We start from the raw sequence: 20,307 nt of genomic DNA on the forward strand, positions 1-20,307 counted from the left end.
GGGGGGGGGGGGGGGGGGGTTGTCCGAAAATCAAACACAATATTGTTTAAGACTACATGAGAACTTTTAGTTTTGTATGAAACACTGTTGGTCAAGATTTGGCACTTTCGCAAGAAACCATGTTGACACGGCCTAAGTTTTAAAGAGGCCATTTTGACTCTTTTCCCGAGAGGTGTTAAAAACAGATACGAGTATACAAACAAACTTCCCAGAGAGGTTCTCGTGATGTAAATTATGGTTAGTCATCAGAGAAGCTCCAGCTTTGTATTACGAAAAGGACATTTTCTTCCAATCGCTTGTGCTAGCAGCCTAAAGGCAAACTTGGCCAGCAAATGCATGTTTGCATAACTTGACATGCAAACGCAATAATAATTCTCAGTGAAATTGATAAGGTAAAAGTGGGGATTCTGGTCTGATTTGCCAATCACACACGTAGAGGAAACGGGTCGTTTTGCCTACAAATTGAACTCTTTGGTTTTCATGTCCCAGCGACTTGAATAGGTCTCACGGACTGGAGAGGAGATCTTGCATCTTTTCCATTGTAGGTCCCAGTTGCGAAGCTTGTTTTCGATCAACTAAGGACTGAAGTCCTTTGGCACTGGCTGACGCTGGCACTGGCACTGTGAACCTCTCTCCTGCTTTATTCACTGTGACTACCAGAACTCTCTCATCCAATCCCCAGTAAGTCTCTGTTTTCTATTTCCTTCAAACTCATCGCGCTCTTTATTCCGCATGCTTCATCTCCTTGTTCTATTTTTCCGAGCGACCAAACATCACGCTTCTTGCAGTCATGGAGACCGAGCAACAAGTAAAACATGCTGCTGCCATGCAGAACAACAGCAGTACCACGCCCGCGTCCTTGAGCGCCTTGGAAAAGTTACCGACCGAAGTTATTCTCATGATTGGATCAGAGGTTTGCCCGCTCCATTTTATGGTTGTTACACTCGTCTCCAAGCGTCTTCGATCAGTCCTCCTCCCTCGGCGTTTCAAAACGCTCGAATTTTCCGGATCCTTGAAAAGGCTGGCTCACGATATGAAGTCCTTTCTTTCTGGCGATTTGAAGCACTTGATGATGACCATTCTTCCTACTCTCAAGTATCAGTTCCCACAATCTGACTCTTAAAGCCACTGGCTGATCTGTGCCTCAGGTCTGTCACTATTCTCTTTAAACCCTACACTCATGCCGAGGAAATTACAGATTTGCACCTTTCGACACACAGATTCGCGGTCGTCAGTGAATTCATCTCCAAGTTATCTGCAGTTGATCTGATCTCTTTCGAGAATATAATTGACCGTGAAGATATCGACTTTGCTGAGGGATTGGGTAACACACCAAAGTGGAATGGTCCCAAGTCTGTCATCTTTTGCGGTCGCAGGAACCTCCCGATTTTCAGTGCCCTCATAAACCAATTCGCCCCAAATACTGTCAAGGCAGTTGAGCTTCCTCGCTTCACTGCAAAGAATCATCCTTTGACCTTGAAATCCGCTTTTCCTTTCCTTAAGGGGTTGAAGGCCGATTTGAGTGGGTTCCACGCCCCTTCGCGAACACTTGCCTGCATGAACAACAACCTTATTCAGGCATTTAATTTTTTCTTCCCGCACCTCGAAGCGTTATCGTTGATCATTTGGATCGTGATGCGTTGGGGGCGAGAGGTAGCAGCATCTATGTGAAACCCCAGCTGCCAAACCTTGTAAGTGTCTCAAGTCCGAGCGGAGACGAATCAGACGACCCGAGTAAAAGCGAATCAGATAATTCGATGCAAGCCACTCTTGAGCCGAATGAGTGGCCCTATTGGCTGCCCACCTCTGCTCAGCGGGAGTGGCATTCGAAACTCGTTACTCGCATTCTTCAGGCCGTTCCACAACTCAAGGAGCTTTGTATCGTGCTCGATCACTCAATATATTACCGATAGACCAAGACCGAGGGCATCGCAACGGTTTTCCGAGAGGAAATTCCGTATCGAGCGGGATTTGGTAATACAAAGGCGCCGTCCAAATTCCCGTATGTTTTGGCGGATATTGATTGATCTTGCCAATGGCTTTATGATAGATCGTAGGCAAGACTGGACATCTAACGTTCGCTGATGAGGCTCGGAGGATGGGACATAGTTGTCTGATGGTTGAGCGAGGCCATGGATGCTTGGATAGTTTTCTTGATTGATAACTAATATTCCACTGATATTTATCAAGCCAAGACATTGGGAGTCTCAATAAACTCACGCACTAGACCTCTCAGTAATGATCTCTGCCCAAGTTCAGATACGTTGGAACATAATTGTGAGAAATTATGCCATAGAATTGAGCACACATAGACTCTTATCATGCTTCCAGCCGTATCTCCCGACCTAGAGGCAGCGAGGCTCTGATTCCCTACCTGACTATTCTGGCTACAATAGTGATCACTCGACAAGATTTCATCGCATCTCCTCATTCAAACCAAGTAGTCTCTTCTACCCCAGTGGCTAAAAGCCAAGTTGCTCCGCTGGCCTAATCTTTGGCAATCTCAAGGCAATCTTCACGTTACTCGAAACTCTCCCGGGATCTTGTTTACATCTCTGTTCCTTCAACGGTGTCAATTTCCCAAAGCTACCAATACAAAATTCCGTCCCAAAACAGAAACATGAAAGGAGTGAATAGTGTCCAATAGCCCACCGAGACCTACAAAATGACTGTGTTTCGTAGCTTTCAATCATGCTTCTCACCAGTTTCCTCAGCTCCATCCTTATATTCCTGCTCCTCATTCTCCTGATTCTCCTCCGGTTCTTCTCCCGGTGCAGCGTTCTGGGCTGTCTCCGCAGCCTCATCTTGAACCTCCTCAACACGCCCAGTGAGAAGCTTCTCCTGTTCCTCAAGAGAGCGTATGACAGGCTGAGCATTCAACTCGGCAGTCAGACGGTTGTTGATCTCCTCGCCCAACTTCTTGCGAGCCTCTCTCTGCTGATCCGTCAACGGCACACCCCGCTGTTGGCCGCCACATGGACACTGTGCAAGCCAATCCGGCGCAATAAACTTCTGAGATCTCTTGCCCGAGCTAATCACACTCTCCAGAACAGCAAACGATAGATCAAGAATGTTGTCCCTGCCGAACGAGTCGGGATCTATGAGCAGCTGAACTCCTATTCCGAATGCAACGGAGAGGATGGGTCCGACGCCTGGGATGAAGCCTAGCCCTAGCTGAGTGATGCGGATAAGCAGGTCCCTGAGGAAAGGGTTGTGCTGGTAGGGTCTCCACCCGATTTCGACGCCAAAGGTGGCGCTGAGGATTCTGGCGAAGTCCATCTCGCGGAAGAAATCCGGATGATTCGTGATCGACACAGAAGATCTCCAAACCAACGACGAGTTGGCCCAAACAACCAGCTCTTGGCCACGTTGCTTGGATGCGAACAGCCCGAAGTCCGGGTTGCGCAGCTTGTGTGGGATGGAAAGATAGGCAATGATGTCTGTTATATTGAAACCCCATGTGAGGCCATCATGCCAGCCAAGGCCGTTATGGGAGTTGAGAGTCAACGTTCTAGTAACTCCACTAGTACCAGACATCTGAAGTTGCGTCCTGTGTCTGAAGTCGATAACGACATAAGTGCACAGGTGAGGGAATGCTTGGTCTGTGTTGAACGCGACAGGGAAGTAGATGGCTCTCAGGGGAATAGTAGCATCAATCCATAGCCACTGGGTATCGCGATGCTGGATTTCCACCGGACGAAGGATGTATTTTCTGGGGCCTCCTCTCTGGTGATCCCGGCATTCATTCCAGTTGAGGCTGTTGGGATGACTGTGGATTCTGAGCATATCCGACGGCGAGTTGTTTCTGCTCTCACCCACCCAGAATCTGTCCCAGTCCCCGAAGCGCGTGCCTCCAATTCCGGAGGGTGTACCATGCTGCCAACGTGACCTCGTATGGGATCTTTGAGTCACTCCACTCGCTGGCCATCCGTTCCAGTAGTACTCAAGAAGAACGCTTCTATAGAACAGATTCTGGTTGTTTGCGTTCCAGTGAGGACCATATCTTAAAGAGCTTCTGACGAAGTAGCATTCGCCTTCTGGGTAGTATGAAGCCATGGTAAAGAGATATAACTGTGAGTGCAGTTGGGTGTTATGACCGAGTGCCTGTAATGACTGCTCAGAACTTGGAAGAATGAATAGTCTCTTGGGGAATTCTGGATTTGACATTTGAGAAAGCTGGGGAAAGCTGTCTTGATATAACCGTCTTCTCCCACCACAACGCCTTCATAGCCAACAAACACACCAGTTTCCATTCTCAAGCCCGGCACTGCCCGTCCATCATTCGGTCTGCAGTCAAGCGTGTTTGTGGCAGTCGACAACCCCGCACATGAAGCCATTTCTTATAAGCCGGGGTGGCACAGCTTCTTGACCGTTATGCTGCCGCACCAACTCGTCGAAAAACGAGAAATACCATTTCAGTTTCTGGTTCATTGCAGAAAATGAGAGCATCACAATTTCGAACGGCCCGAACCTTGGTTCTACCTAATGTTGTCAAACGCACGGGATGAAGCCAATTCGCAGAAGTTTCGTGGGGGTGGAGAGTGAGGACTGCATGTCTCACTTCTCTGAGGATATTGTCGGCACTTATGATCTTGGCTGTAGTAATTTACAATGTCCAAAGCCATATCCTTTTGAGTACGAATATACTTCCAGCTCGCTGGCTGCATATATAGACTGCATATAAGGATACTCCTTAAAATTGCATATGAACTTATCATGTATATCAGTGAAACACTTTTACTCACAGATATGACATCATGCTCAAGAGAGGAGTGAGACCAACCGCCGCAGGCTGAAGGCGATGGCCGTCAATGCCGTAGTAAGCGTAGATTTGATACAAGAGGAGAAATGATAAGCCGTAAGCATAAAGTTTAAGTAGAGTAGTATTGCAGAATAAGCTGTTTGTAGTAAGCTTTATTAGGAAATCCCCGACGGCCCGGACTTCTCGGACACCTTTGATAGAATATTCTCCGTCCCTAGATTTTGACTTTGGCTCTGACTCTCGGGAAACAATATCCTGCGTGTCTCTATTGCGACTGGCCCATGCAAAGTAATCCCTAAGGATCGTGTATTGTCGTGGCAGGGCTCAGCCTCACAGCAATAACCGGAACCCGGAGGAGAGAGTTTTCAAACCTTGGACCAGTGATGGCCTCGCTGAGATTCGTCTGAGGCTTGTTGAGCTTTCTTCGGAGAAACCTGTTGGCTTCTAGCATCAACTTCATATCCTACCCATTCTATATATCCTAGCCAGCTACATTCAGTGTAAAATACAGACCTCATTCCATTTGACTTCTTCTTACAGCCCCGCTCCCACTCAATCTCACCCTCATGTCAATCCTCACCGCATCGGCAGATGCCATTCTTCCAGAATCCTTCTTATTCCCGCGTGCCTGAGCGAAGCTGACTGCAGAATCATATGCCAACAGACGACCTCAAAAGTTCTCGGCATTTATGCTGAGGCTTAGCCTCTGGAGGCTGAGTGAGAAAGCTATCCCGCAGAAAGTTAGCGAGAAACAATTCATGAGTTTTTAATGCGGTTCTATTTGTCCGTCTACCAATTACACGCCGGGCGACCCGAGGGATCTTCAATTGACAGGATAGGGCTGTGTTCATTGCAATGCCCTTAAGCTGGTTGGGCTGAAACGGTTATACGGCGGGAATATTTAAGCAACGTGCAGAGATGGAACGGTCAAGGTTACTTTACTGAGTCTTCTTGAGTTAAGGTCCAGCCAAAATATTTAGAAGTAAAATATAATATTATGTTTCGTAGTGCTAAAAGGAGCTTAAGAACTCAGCTTCGATGAAAATCTGCCGCAGAGCGGAATTCCGTTTCTGTGTGACCTCCTGCCACTTGCAGCATAAATCCATGCGTTGTCAGCGTCCCGCGCAAGACTAACCAACCATGGGGGTCCCCTGTACCTCCAATCAGTTTCTCCCTGACGATCTGTGAATGGCCATATCGGATATACCAATTTTAGCAGTGTCTTTTCTACAGCCTCGGGTTGAAATTCACGGACTCAATGTGACTCTGCCTCTTTGAGAATTTTGTGGTAACGTAGCAAGAGGCTGGTGAAGAAAATATCATGGGGGCGGAGAAACGGAAGTAGTATAAAGAGAGGGTTTCCGTCGATATGGTGTCTTTGTTCATCATACAACGACTTACAACTTCAACTTAGACTTCAACCTGCTCTTCATACTCCTACCGCCAAAATGGTCAACTTCATCACCTCTTTCGCTATCCTCCTCACCGCTGCTTCTTCAGCACTTGCTGCTCCTCAGCCTCTCGAAGCTCGTGATGATACCAGCTGCATGGACAACCTCCCTGGAAATACTCTGGCCAACGTACGTCTCGTCGTCTAACTCTGATCAGCTCCAGTCTGAATCAAGTTACTAACAACTTCAAGGTCAACGAAGCAGTCGAGTGCATCAACTACCTCGCCAGCCTCGGTGACCAAGCCTGCGTAGCTGGTGTCTCTGGCCAGTCCTTCTGCAGACGTGGAAACACCCAGATCACTGGTCTTGCTGTTGGACTTAATAGCGACCAAACTTCTTCTTCTCCTTGGTGAGCTCACCTCCATATCCCCTGTCTCTTGAGTCTTTTCTAATCCCGTTTGAAGCCGTGATGTTGCTCGAGGTGCTGGTCTTGTCATGGAGTAAGTCTTCTTCCAAAAGTATCAAGCATCAACTGTTGCTTTACTAACGACTCTCAGCCGCTGCACACGAGCCGATGGAAAGGTTCGAGGGCAGAACCCTGCTTGGGGCAATGGACACCTCATGGTTGACATCCGCAACGTTCCCCAGTAAGGGAAATATTTGGCGTCCTGCCGATCGCTTGGTCTTGATCTCAATGACAGACATAAGAAACGATGTATGGCCAAAGTGATGGGTATAGCTTCTCGTATATACTAGAATACAAAGATCATATGATTATATCTCTGTGAACATCTTTCATGCCTCAGCTTTTATGGCGCTACTATGCAACCTAAAAACAAAGACCGTCAAATTTGTTTGGACTGCTACACATTTCAGTATTGCATTTGCAGTTAATATTCAATACTCATCTCAAGTTTACAACTCTGTGATTGGGTTATGAACCTCATACCAAGACCAACCCAAACTTAGACTCTTAGACAAACTGCATTACAGCTTTACAACATTCCGCCTAAAACAATTCACTGTTTTCTTGCCTAGTAAATGCCAGATATTTTTATAATGTATCTCATAGGACGAGCGATCAATTGCCGGTTTCAAGTTAAATTTGTTTACACCAACCCCACAATCTCCGTAGTCCATGTCCGTGTCCGTGTCCGTCCACCGCGTCCGTCTCGTCTTATGCCAACCTCCACCTCCGACCGACTTTTTCTTCCCCATTTCCCCCCATTAAGCACCCAGACACGGCAGCGAAATATCAGACATCATGGCTACACCGGCGGTGTATTCTTCCCTCGACAAAGAAGACCGAGTCGACGACAAAAACTCCGGTCTAGCAACAAACTACCCCATCGCCCAAGATACAGACTTCAAAAGATTGTACAAGTTGGACAGTTGGCTGAAATGGTATGTCATAGCTCTTGGCATATACCTAGCCGGTGCCATATTCTGCGTAGTGTGGTCGTACACCGGCGCACTCCTCGATAACGATGCTTCAAAACGTCGAGTCTTTCGCACGGGCGACTCCGTGCCCGTTGATCAGCTCTACTCCGGTATAGCGCTCTCAGCACTCCTCGCCCCAGCTGCTCTATTCGTTCAGTTTGTCGTATTTGATTTCCGGAGATTGCATTTATTTGCACTTACAACGCAGCAACCCGTTGCGCTTAGAGATCTAGATGATATCGCAGAAGGCGTTACGCTGTTGACACTACCGGCTGTTATGAAGTATTCGTGGTGGTATGGAGTCATGCATACCTTTTTGATTCTGATAAGAACGCTGCTTGTGCCGGTGGGAACGCTTTCGCTTACTGTTGGGCCGTATGGGCATTATAAGGAGGGCTGGGGTGTCGTGGGGGTTCCGATTGCGCGGGATGCAGTGGGGAGTAACATCACTGCGCTTTCAACTGCGATGGGTGCGAGTCCAGACTTGGACTTTCACCCGTCGCTATCCAAGAACGATACGTTTTTATCTCAGACGGTCTTTACGTTTGTGGGGAGTCTTGTTTCGCAGAATGCATTGGCGAATGTTGACTCTGGCGTCTTGGGGCCTGTGCCCACGCATAACCTCACGTTTGCTACAAACACGACTTACGATGGATTGGTCTTCTTCAACTGGACCGCTGCATGCGAGGCTGCTACTGAAGTGAACTACACTTCTTACAAAGACGACGGCAACACGATCTACAACTTCACCCTCCCTGATAACAGTGTCGAGAGCATCGAGCTGCTTTCGCAAGGCTCGCAGAGAATTCGACTCTGGAGTAACGCTTCAGTCCACGGCACAAACAAGATCCCAACCTCAGGCACGACGTACTTCCTCTCAGCTACAAAGGCCATCCCGAATGTCAACGAGACTGCTCTGCGGAACAGAGGCAACGACAAGAGTCTGGTGCAAACAGACGGAGGAGACTGGGTCTCCCGCACGAAATGCACGCCCTCGATCAAATGGCTCGTCGGCTCGTGTACCTTCAACGGCACGATAATGACATCCTGTACCGAAGCCCCAGCGTCCAACCAAACAGCGCTTGACACGGAGGCGCTTGATGCGCTGGGCGTGTACATGTCTGCTATTCCGTGGTACATCTTCCGCAACCAGATCGGTATTGTTGACGACACCCTCGATGCTCTTTACGCGATTCCCACGGCGGAGGACTTTGGTCACTTCTTTGGCAACATGGCTCACGCAATCGTGTCGATCAGCACAGCTGGGTATTTTGGTACTTCATCTGTTCCTACGCTCTCCCACATCACGGAATCAGTGTACATCGTGCGCTGCAGTATTCTCATCGCCGTAACAGTCATGCTGTTCTTGTCGGTATCTGTTTCCGTCATCGACATCATTCGGAACAGGTTCAAGCATCTTCCTCAACTGCCGGCTTCATTCTTGGCTATTGCGCATGCTGTGCGGGGACCGTGGTGGGATAACGAGCTGAACGGTTATAGACCGTGGGATAAGATGAAGACGAGAAGTGATGGAGCGGAGGCGGTTATGTTTGGTGTTGACACTGAAGACTCGAGATTCATCAGGCTTGCACCGTCCGTTGCACCAATCCGTCGTTGATTTGGTATATATAGCGCTTTTCATGTAGCTACTGAGCGATTCATTTCCATCCCTTCATTCTTCAATCCTGCCATGAAATCATCCTGGTAAACCTCCGTGATTCAATCACCACCGTGAAAACAGGCCCTCCCTTGACAGTTCCAAAAACATCAGCACATCCCTCCATCACTCCTTAGCAAACTCTCCCGTAGCAAACCAGTCATCAATCCCCTCAAACCATTTGTCAACCGACGCATTGGTGAGGGCATCACGCCAGGCGGGAGGTCCCTCGTACGGCAGTTTTGCAAGTCTGAATACGAGAGGGCGGGTGAAATTCTCGTCGAGCCAAACACCGCGCTTGATGGGCGTCTTCGTCACGTCAATGATTCGCTTCATGTTTTCGCCAAGCTCGTTGGGGTCGGACTTGAACTTGTTGTAGATGATGACGTCGAATTTGAGATCGCCCATGTATTCGCCGTCGCCTGCAAAGTTGGCCTCCTCGAAGTCCATGCCGTGGCAGGACCAGCTGAGGAACTTGGCGATGGTGAGGCGGATCATCCACTGGAGACTGTTCCATATTAGCTGGGCTCAATAACAGATGAGATAGTGATGAAAGGGGGGGTCTGAACTTACAGAGCATCGCGATATCCGTGCAACTTGCCGCCAGTCTCCTAGAACTTGAAGCGCAGCAGGTTGGTACGCTCCCCCTCCGGCAGCCCTGCACGAGTACCCTGAAGAGCATTGATGAAATCGATCAGAATGAAGTTCTCCTTCGGGTCCATCTTCGACTTCTCGACATAAAAGTCAAAGATCAGAAGAGGATCCATCCAAGGTTCACTCTTGATGCAGAATCGCACAGTGAGTTCGGCCTTCCCATCGGTGGTAGGCGCCATCCACATAGCGAAGCCATGGATGGCACAACGTTTTCCGTCCACGTCGGCAAATAGCACGCTCTCATTCAGTTCGAAGAAGAAGTGCTGGCGGCATTCAGTTTCACCGGGCAGCTGGTAGTACTGCAGAGACATGCCGATGAGGCCGGTGCGAGAAACAACAGCGAGATGAGGGTCCGTCTGGCCGAGGATGTCGGATAGGGTGAAGGTATCACGCGCAGGAGGAGGAACTTTCTCCCAGTCGCGCTCCTCAGTCAGGAGGGCGGTCTTCCAGTAAGTGCCGTGATTCTTGGTAGGGTCGACACCAGTGGAAGGATGCATGGTGGCATGGGCCCGCTTGGACGCATACTCGGCAGCCTGCATCTTGGCGGTCTTGTAGACAAACAGAGACTACTGTGCTGGAACTCTATTCGTATACTTAGAGGGTGATAGGCACCGCGTCCAAACACGGCTTGTGGTGGTTGTGTGTGGATCGAGTTTGTATGCAGGTCGTGGAGGAGGGGGACGAGGGGGACGAGGGGGTTAAGAAATATTTTGCGCTAGATTTGCATGCCTACCTACCGATAAACAAAAGAGTCATGCGGTATCGTTAGGGACCGATATCGTAGAAAGCCGCTCTGTCAGTGCAAGCACACTCACTGGCTTCTCTAGCTTGCTCAGTTTTTATGGCACAACTGTCAAATATCTTTTGCCTCCTCCGCTCACGCATCTTTCGTCCACCCTCATCATATCTACGGCATCGATCTGTTTTATTTGCTCATGGTCACTCCTCTTTATTGCAAATCCCAAACAGCTTGCCCAAACATCATGCCAAACGCTCCCTCGGAAACACAATCACCACGATGAGAGAAAAAATGGCCATCATTCAAACATGGCTGTCCATCTGTTGCTGCCTATTGTCTTCTTTGATGATCCTTCGTCTTTCAGCTGACTCTCGGACCCTCATCCAGTACCAGACAAGAGTTAAGGCGCGTATCTGAGCTGTGAGCACATTCCCCTTGACAGAGGACCTGGGTCAGACTGAATCTGCAAATTAGACTACGCATCTCCTTCAGATCCAGCCTTCGAATCCGTGCCAGAGGGTGGGCGCGCTTCGACGCAAAGCTGTAGAGCCTCTCCCTGCCACACATTCTTCAGCTTCGACAATCTCTTCGCATACTTCGAAGTCTACTCCTGGGGCCATCGGCCTCTTCCGCCATAAAGCAATATTCTTGCTTCCAAGCATCAACTCCAAGTAGCCTCCTCCCAGAAGCGAGATACATCTGATCCTTGAAAAGACTGCAGAGAAGCGATTCCCTCAGACACAACTTCTGTTCCAGCAACCAAAGCGGCTTCTGAACTCCCTTTTGCTCTTACACAGCTCTGAGGCATCCAGATCTACACAAGCACCTGTATTCATGGAGGCTATTCCAAAACACGAGCCCCGAAATTGATATCAACACCCATCTCAATACACAGCTACGCGATACCCAAGATTCAGGATCTTGCGGAACGAATCATATTCAGCATTTTATGCCGATGTTGCTCGACAGAGGGAAACAAGGGCAATACCAGAGAATCCACATCACTCCAAGTGAGGCGGAACTGGAGTTGCTCTATTGGGACCATTATGACTGCCCAAGATATATTGCATCAATTCAAACAGCCCCATCCTCACTCCAGATCAAACTTGAACTTAGGAAAATTGTTTGAAATCTTAGAGATGAGTGACCGCTCCTAGCAAATTGTTAAGAATCGTGATGGATATGATGCAGCCAGGAGCCCCTTCGGCAAGTGCGAAAGGTTGACAGATTCCCTACATCGAAAAGATTGATTCTGAACCAGTTTATCAAGGACAAGATGAACCAAGTCTGTAAATTTCGGCCATTGATGCTTTCCGTGAGACTAAATGCTATGCCATCTCAGCATCTTTCAAGTCCATGAGAGGTGTCCACCCGTTCAAATCGACGGTATCAACATTAGGCCCCTTCTTCAACATGAATGAAGTTGCGTCCTTACTCTCGTTCCATGAGGCGATTTGGAGCGCTGTCTCGCTTACGATATTTGTCTAAGTGTTCCAGTATTTCACAGGAGAAATCCATCAACAACGAACATCTCAGTATGTCTTTGAGCGTTTAGGAAGACCTGTGAGAGTACCTCGCAAGCTTGACCCAATGCGGCCAGAAATGTTTCCTTTCGATAGCTGATACGAGCCTTACCATTGCCGCCATTAATTTTCAATGTGCGATCCTCGGATGTTTGCTCGGTAAAACTGACTCACGTCAGAAGAGAAGTGGCCAAACCCATTCCTTACTTATATTGACACCTCCTTCACATCCGACACTATTCTTAATCCAAGGCCTAATGGGTTTATGGGGTCATAAGACAGCAACAGGTTGCATATCACATAGTGACTTTTTAAGCCTAGCTGATTTTCAGCCTTATTCATTCAGTCGCTAGCGCAGACTTCATCGTGTTTTGTCTGATGTTCTTGGAAGTTGGAGGCAGTGGTATAACCATACGAGTCAGACACAGGCTCTAATAGGGCGGCCTTTTCGTATAACCGGCAAAGTTATAAAAAGTCAAATGGGCTGTTGCATAATTCATCTCCATCCAAAGAGGGTTTTATTCTGTTCCTCCCCAGCTGATAGTATTGTTTAGTGAAATTGGCTGTCTAACTCAGCTACACTAAAATTGGCGAAACACGACGGTTGGGAGCTAACCTAAATTGTTCGTGGATAATCACTGGCATTAAGCAGAAAGCGGCTAGCTCCAAATGAAGATATTTATGACTACGCGGTGTAAGGAATCCTTATTAGTTGGCTCGTTGTGGACAATGATATCTGAATTGATCGCACTATATATATACATTGTCCTACTACCTACCTCAAAATGAAACCAACCTACGTATGCTCTTCCATATCCGAACAATCATCTTCCAATAGCTACCTATTCGTCATGACCTCCTTTGCTACTTGATCTCGTCCGATCGAATGACAAAACTCTGGAAAAGGCCGCTTGTGGCACCTAGGCAGCCATGCCCCATACATAAGCGGAGCATCAAGAACAGAGCAACCTCTGATCTGATCAAACGTAGGTCTGAACGTTTGAGACCTTAATCGTTGGCATCCGAGGAAGGGGATTCTCCGGGGTCGGGTCGGGCAAAACGAACGAAAGGGCAGTGGACAACTGGGCAGCCACCTGTGCTGGTCCAACTGAGACGGCTGTCTGGAATTGGTACTTAAACCTGGTTCCGTCGATGACAGCAGGGCCCAGAACAGTAACTTTGCCTTTCGAATCCTTGACAACCTTCTTGACCGCCTCAGTCATTTGAGGTGCAATCGCACGAGATCCGTTCCACTGTGCAGAGATCGTGGTAATATTGTAGGCACCAGCAGTCTCGGGGTTGGTAGGGCCTGGCTTTATGGCAAGGGCAAGCTTCTCCTCGCGGAACTTCCTCTCATCCGTATCATTGTAAATATAGTGCAAGCGAATATGAGAGTGCCAGGCGTCGAAGCTTCCTGCATTGCCAAGAGGTATTTTATAAGCTGCCATGCCGCCTCCGATAATAGGCTTCTTTGTTTTTTCATTAAGAATATTAACAGGAATGGTGAAGATAGCGGAATCCTTGTCGAGGGGGACTGCCTGCTGGAAGTCGAAAAGCTGGTTGGCAATCAACTCTCCAAGATCTTGTACTTGGCCATTTGAGGACTTGATGTTATTTGGGATATTCTTCAGCACCAGCAGTTTGTTGATGTCAACGGAAATTCCAGGAACCACGGTTGGATTCTCGACAGTGCCACCAGGACTCGGCCAGAGTCCGGGCAAATCCACGGTTTTCACATTCTCATCGTTCGCAGTAACGGGACTCCCCAATTTCTCCTTTGCTACCTCAGAGAGCTTCACTTCTGCTTTGAGAATATGTGAGTAGAAGGTAGGTAAAATGTTGTTGCCTTCCGCCGCCAGTTCATCCTCACTCATGGCAACAGCACCGATCACACCGGCGACCACTTTCGCGGCATCGCCAATGTTTCCTGCATTATTGGATACCCAGTGGACGGCCTGGCTGGCGGAGTTGACAAGTGAAGACCAAAAGCCCATGATGAAGGTGGTCTAGGAAGATTGATATAATAGAGGAAGATGAATCTTCTTGAGTTTGAGTTTGATAAGTGGAAGATGAATCTTCTTGAGTTTGAGTTTGATAAGTGGAAGTGTTTGAGTTGGTCTGATGAGTTGTGAAAGAGGATTCATGTGGTAGCATATGAGCCTTTATATAGATTTATCGCCCGTCCAAGAAACTACTCAACAGTAGTCAATGGCTAAGGTAACTTCGAAGCATGATGAATTCTTTGCTAAACCCTGATGAAAGTCAGCTCGGCTTGGAAAGCCAATTCCTCGTATGGGATCACATTGTGGCCTAATTGGACCTAGAACATGCAGATTACGCGTGAAAATGGAGCCATATGTCACGGTGGTTGCGTGCGTATAAGTTCCATGGTTGAGTGGGCCAAGTGGTGGGTGAAATATCCAAAGTCTAATCACCAACAATCGATAGTTTCGCCGACCTCGTGCATCTCAGCCAGCCACTTGTATATATTGTTTCTCAAAAGGACATACAGAAACGCAATGGGTAAAACATGCATGATGGCACACAATCACAGGAAACTTCGTCCGTGCCCCATGGATCATCAGCGAGCACAATGTATCTCATCAATAATACATATCCAGCTGGACTAAGAAAAGAGTAAAGAACATTAAGTAATTCGGAAGTATATACATTTTATGTTATATGGTGGAATTGATCTTCATGGCTGTCTTAGATTGCTTCTCCTGCCTTACACAGTCAATCTTGAGAATATCGTAGCCGAAACAACTGGTTGACAGTAGGAGAGCTAGCTTCGTCAATATCTGACTATAGTTGAAAGTATAGTGAATACTAAGAGCAATAGCGATAGCATGTGACGTGTTATTTTTCTATCCAAGCTTGATCACACATACATACGGCGCTTGGATACACTATCTTGGAGACGATTCTCCGCTTAGCCGGCTCAGCTAACACATTTCAGCTGGCCACTTTGTCCTCAAATGCAGAACTCATCACATTCCACTCGAAGCAGGATGATGATGTTAGGTCGTGTTGTGACAGTTTTGCATTAGCGTGAATTTGACTGTAACCCATAATTCTGTCGGTCAGTAGGACGAACAATAATAGTTACGGCGTCTCGTGTCAGCTCTTTCGGCTATTGCAGTTCTTTTTGTTGTCCCTCAGTAGGACATCATGACTAGGCTTTCTAGGTAGTACACGCTTAGTTTATAACGATTCTTCAATTCTTTGTTTAACCTTAGGTTCAAGCTCTGCTATAGTTCAAGGAGCAGGCTGGATTAACACGATTTGTGGTATTAGACTATTCCAAATTGAGTGGAAATGCCCTAAATCGGCAGTCATCGTCGCGAGGTGTGTGTGTGACTTTAAAAGCACAGCTCCGCGGAAACAGGGATTCGCGTTCCGCCACCTTGCCGCAACTGTTTTCGGCTCGTGCCGTATTATGCAGGACTGGGCACTGAACTATTGATGTAGGCATGGCGCTAGTTTGACCTGGGCCTAAAATTCATGTATAAAAATACGGCAGACTTAACATGGATTGGTCAATTAGCGAGTGACGGTTGTTCTGAGTGTTTAGGCTGGCATGATCTACTCCGTAGCCCAAGTCGACATGCCAGAGGCGCGTCCATGCCCAGCTGAACCTTCGGAGACACCTAGTTACATCCGCCACGAAAGCAGGCTACCTCTTTATCAGTCTTTGGCGTAAGCATATGTATCAGATCATGTTGTATTCTAGCTCAGATGCATTGCACTTGGTGAAAAACAATACCAGAGGAGCTTCCAACTTTCAAGTATAAGGTAACCAAGTTCGTTATTGTTACTGGTAACGTTCAGGAAACAGCTCCTTCCAAGGCAGGAAGGAGCGTTACAAGGCTGTGGTCATGCCGGGCTTGTCTCGCAAGGAGCTTCAGCTCCGATTTTTCTTATTTACGATTTCCTTTTGACCTCCCAGGGTATAACTAAGGTACCCAGTACTTCATCGTGACCGCTTATAGTTTTAAGTCTTTGGAACTCCGTGCTCCGCCGACGAAACCTTGGGATATAACAATAGTTTTCCTTCAGCTGATGGCTTTCACCTGCTTAACTAGGCTTTTTCGTCCGAGCGTATATTTAATAATAGGTCGCAACAAAAGTGTATTCTTCTTTGGGAAGTAGATATTGATATCACATCTTTTATCACATTCGTTTGCGGGATATGGTCGGTCCGTTGCGGCTAAGTATGTTTCAGTTCGGCAACCATCATGTGCCAGTGATTGGAAGATATACGAGTTGCCACAACCACCAATGCTGCAACTAAAATCTGTAGCAGAATCGTTCAAGGAATATCGTGGTGGATCTAACGACACGAATGTCTGAGTGACAATCTAGTACGAATACAGAGAATGGGCTTTTAAGCCGTTGGATAGATAGCACTCATCCCTTTTATTCAGCTTGCCAAATGTCGAATCACATCTCTAACGGTACGACCAAGATTGAGACGGTCAATCCCGGGAATCATTCTCAGGTTGGTTTTGGTTGGCGATGTAGTTTTCAGCCAGCCACTCATTCCATACATACTTTTCTTTAAACTTAGTTACGTCGGAGTGAGGACAGCTGCGACAGGGCACCCTAGCTCAATCAATCGCCTCATGCTCTCGTTGTCCTCTTCCTCCGTGGCTCTTTCGAATGATACTGGCAAGCGCGCTGTTGGTTCCGCAATTCCGCTGAGCTGCTGAACGCCATCCGGTGTATCCCCTTCCAAGACACCATATATTTCAGCGAACCTAAGCTCCAACCAAGTCACCCCAGGGTCCTTACCGCTCGCATCCGACAGTCGAGTAGCGCCATATTTAAGCAAGCATCGGACAGTCAACTGATCGCCGCCTAATACGGCCGAATGCATTGAAGTCGGTCCGTGTTAGCTTTCTGTCATTCTGTGAAAAGGTATCATGAAGAAGAAGCCCCATGATATCTACATAACCGTCATAGGCAGCGATGTGTACTGGTGTTAGCTCTTCACCTGCTATGGAATCCTTTAAACATGATTGCCAGCGTGGCCCCAAATTCAATCGTTTTTATGTATCGCGCCTTGCTGTACCGGTCGTTATCTGGTAGATTACACGCAAAGTGCCACAAGATCTGTTTCTGGCTCGAATCGGAGTCTGTTAGATTGCCAGGCACGTGATTTATAATGATATTTTGTTCCGGATCCTTGTGATATTTGAGCAATTCACGAATCAAACGTTTCTGGATAAAGCTTGGGGAGCAATTGGACTTGACACAAGGGGACCTAGGCACTCAGTTTGTGCAATGGTGTGTGGATCTGTCCCTATCATGCTGTCGAACTCAGAAAAAGCCTTCGTCAGATTGTTGACGGTTGTTCCGATCACTAGTCTCGCCTTAATCTCCTTTTATAATTAGTCAGTCATATACCATAGTAAGACCTTGCCATAGCCTATAGCAAGGGCGTCCCCGAGCTTTTGGCTTGGTCTACCATTTCTTGCTGGTGTTTCTGTAGGAAGCCCAGAACCTGAAGGCATAGTCTGTTCAAGTCATTGTCTCAGTGTTTACTTCTTGAGCTCTCGCTAGCACTTTCGAACACCATAGTTGATGGCGTACTACCATTTGTTCTTAACCGAAGCCCTTGCATTGCTTCTTTCGCATCTATCTCCGATATTTCACTGAAAAGCTCATAAGTGACAGTGTTGGGTCCCTTAATATAAGATGTTGTAGCCATCCTGGTCTTGACTGACCAGAAATATTCCAAGAAAGTTAAGGACCTCAAATGGGCGCAAGCTACCTTGTTTGCAGTTGAGACTTTTGGCTGATATTTTGACCTTATAGACGGCAGTAAACCCTAGATACCTTGACGCTCGCACAAGTCAACTGAGGGGTTGCCTTTGTCGTTATAGGTGTAAACATCGAGGCCTACGTTGGCCAACGCTTTGAGGACGTGGAAGGCGTTATGCTTGACTTCCAGGTGTAAAGGCCCGTTACTCGGTCCAGAATATGGAACTTGATTCCTCATTATTCTATCTACAGCGCAGTAATTGAGCTGGTCAATAGTATTGCTGCATACAGCTGAAATAATCTGGGAAGCCTAGGTATCGGCCGACATCAAAGCACAAGAGCCAACTAAACGCAAATCTGTTTTCAGGGAAAAGCCACTTGCTTGAGCCCAATCCCACACAATCAGGCCTAGCTCAGAACCCCAGTCGGTATTGTATATTCTAGTTGAGCTGATGAGCCCCAAGAGCATCCGAGCTGATTCTTCTGCATGATTTGACCTATCAGTCGCTACGAGCCTTTCTTCAAGTACCTTAACCTCAGACACAGAGAAAATTGTGTGAGAGCATAATTATCGGAAAACAGAGTATAAGTCATTGAATATCAACGCAAACAAGCAGGTGATAGAGAAGACAGAGAGCGTGGTTGGGGGTGGGGGGGGGGGGGGTCAGATGGCCTGAAGAATACCCTCCAGCGCACATCAGGTAGTCAATCGTCATTGTTTCCCAGCCAGGACGAGGTAGGAGCAGGTTTCTTCCAGTGGTCATAAGATCGCGATGCTGGGTCTTTTTTTCCACTCATTTCTGCCAACCCAGGAACTGACAGAATAGACGTAAACGCAAGATCGAGAAGGGTTGTGGCATCCAGCTTGTCGTTCGCCCCAGAATCACTACTAATTAAGAAGCTGCATATCTCAAGGAGATTCAAAGCAGCAGCCATATGCAGTGGCTTGAACGAAGGGGCCCTCGCTACCCTCCAAGCTTGTATTGTAGTCTCATTATTCGTGTCAAATCTGGAGCCTATGCCAATGGCATACATGACATTTTTTGAGACCTCAATATACCAACTCATAAAATACTTTGGTTGGGGAAGATGGAACAGAGATTTTGCTAATTTCAAAATTTCTGCGTCGCCTAGTCCATCTTTTGTAAGTTTGATCCACAAGAGAACAGCATGTCTGTAGAACGGAAAAGTCTCGTCCCTTTGGTGAATGACAGCAATTTTTTGATCCGAAACATCGGGCATTCTATCAAAATTATCCATCTGGAGAAACTTTAAACACTGCGTAGCAAGGAGGGAGTTGGTCGCGGATTGAGCAGCCCAGTACTTTCCGATCCCAGCCGTTTGGAAGATTGCTTTCTCGTCTTCAAAAAATTCTCGGACAGAGAAATGGGCAAATACGAAGTATTTACCATCTGCTGATTTTCGGATAAGGCTGCTTCACCTCTTCATTATTTCGTATTCCGGTACACTGTTATCCTTGTCCAGCGTTCCACCTATTGCTGTTATTGAGACCGTTTGTCGAAGCTCAGCTATTGTCAACTTTGGATCTGCCACGGCCATAAAGTGAAGATACATCTGGACCATGTTCTGTACACCAACAGAGGAATTGTTGACTCTCAAGCAGACGACGATACCCTCAGGAAGATCTGGGGGGAGCTTGCTCAAAGCCTCGCGACGCTCTTGGTCATGAGCATAGTCACATAGGTAGTCCAGCTGACAAATTACCCATCTGAACATAAATTGTGTTATTTTGGCGCGTAGTGCATAATCACAGGAGCTCTTACATCCCATCGGCCTTTCCCACCAAAGCACTCCTGATCTCCTCTTTCATGTCCGCACTGGCCAGCTGCAATTGTCGTGTTCGTATCCTCTTGTCAACTTCGGCAATGACGTAGAGTTCAGCATCCTCGGTATGTGCTGCTCTTCGGATTGCTTCAATTTTTTCTTCGAGCCGTACACGAATGTTGTAGTGATCCCGGCTAAAAAGTGCCATCGAGAGCCCGTTAGAAAAGTCCGCTATTTGAATCAAGTTGTCCACTACTTCGTCGGTCATATCATCGCACTCATCGAGACCGTCGATCACAATGATATTTTGATCAAATGTCCCACACATTTGACTAATCTTTGCTCGTGGTTCGTCTGCATCTGCAGACTGTGGGGGTCCTTTTGGAGGATAAAGAACTTCGTAGTATGCGTCCAGGAGTCTACAAGATTCATCGTTTTGACGTGCAAGTTGAGTAGCCAAGGCGCTGAGGATGTTCATCGTATTCCATGTTTTCGATTCCTTGTAGTCACAAAAGCAAAAGCCACTCCTATCTTGCAAGAAGTGTAGCTGCGAGTGAGAGCCTCTTGAATGTCAGAGCCGGCGAGGACTG

At 47.5% G+C, this 20,307-nt stretch overlaps 7 protein-coding genes; 3 read left to right on the forward strand and 4 right to left on the reverse strand.

The window, feature by feature from the left end:
* Positions 1-790: 790 nt before the first annotated feature.
* FFUJ_09982 (uncharacterized protein) lies at positions 791-1,671 on the forward strand (the record flags this gene model as incomplete). XM_023568055.1 has 2 exons in its annotated part: positions 791-1,095; positions 1,149-1,671. 2 exons carry the CDS (start codon positions 791-793, stop codon positions 1,669-1,671), a joined length of 828 nt encoding a protein of 275 aa, XP_023435410.1.
* Positions 1,672-2,685: 1,014 nt separating this feature from the next.
* On the reverse strand, positions 2,686-4,056 carry FFUJ_09981 (uncharacterized protein; the record flags this gene model as incomplete). The annotated part of the gene is made up of 1 exon (XM_023568056.1): positions 2,686-4,056. One exon carries the CDS (start codon positions 4,054-4,056, stop codon positions 2,686-2,688), a length of 1,371 nt encoding a protein of 456 aa, XP_023435411.1.
* A 2,154-nt stretch (positions 4,057-6,210) lies between these two features.
* FFUJ_09980 (uncharacterized protein) lies at positions 6,211-6,804 on the forward strand (the record flags this gene model as incomplete). XM_023568057.1 has 4 exons in its annotated part: positions 6,211-6,342; positions 6,405-6,562; positions 6,618-6,653; positions 6,711-6,804. The coding sequence occupies 4 exons, from the start codon at positions 6,211-6,213 to the stop codon at positions 6,802-6,804; spliced, it is 420 nt and encodes a 139-aa protein (XP_023435412.1).
* A 613-nt stretch (positions 6,805-7,417) lies between these two features.
* On the forward strand, positions 7,418-9,211 carry FFUJ_09979 (uncharacterized protein; the record flags this gene model as incomplete). Its single annotated transcript, XM_023568058.1, has 1 exon — positions 7,418-9,211. One exon carries the CDS (start codon positions 7,418-7,420, stop codon positions 9,209-9,211), a length of 1,794 nt encoding a protein of 597 aa, XP_023435413.1.
* Positions 9,212-9,376: 165 nt separating this feature from the next.
* Positions 9,377-10,443, reverse strand: FFUJ_09978 (uncharacterized protein; the record flags this gene model as incomplete). XM_023568059.1 has 3 exons in its annotated part: positions 9,377-9,751; positions 9,824-9,861; positions 9,921-10,443. 3 exons carry the CDS (start codon positions 10,441-10,443, stop codon positions 9,377-9,379), a joined length of 936 nt encoding a protein of 311 aa, XP_023435414.1.
* A 2,703-nt stretch (positions 10,444-13,146) lies between these two features.
* Positions 13,147-14,160, reverse strand: FFUJ_09977 (uncharacterized protein; the record flags this gene model as incomplete). The annotated part of the gene is made up of 1 exon (XM_023568060.1): positions 13,147-14,160. One exon carries the CDS (start codon positions 14,158-14,160, stop codon positions 13,147-13,149), a length of 1,014 nt encoding a protein of 337 aa, XP_023435415.1.
* A 4,477-nt stretch (positions 14,161-18,637) lies between these two features.
* On the reverse strand, positions 18,638-20,195 carry FFUJ_09976 (uncharacterized protein; the record flags this gene model as incomplete). XM_023568061.1 has 3 exons in its annotated part: positions 18,638-19,347; positions 19,402-19,661; positions 19,717-20,195. 3 exons carry the CDS (start codon positions 20,193-20,195, stop codon positions 18,638-18,640), a joined length of 1,449 nt encoding a protein of 482 aa, XP_023435416.1.
* Positions 20,196-20,307: the final 112 nt, after the last annotated feature.

The sequence above is a fragment of the Fusarium fujikuroi genome, chromosome FFUJ_chr09 (genome assembly GCF_900079805.1).
Source record: "Fusarium fujikuroi IMI 58289 draft genome, chromosome FFUJ_chr09".
NCBI classification, from domain to species: Eukaryota; Fungi; Ascomycota; class Sordariomycetes; order Hypocreales; family Nectriaceae; genus Fusarium; species Fusarium fujikuroi.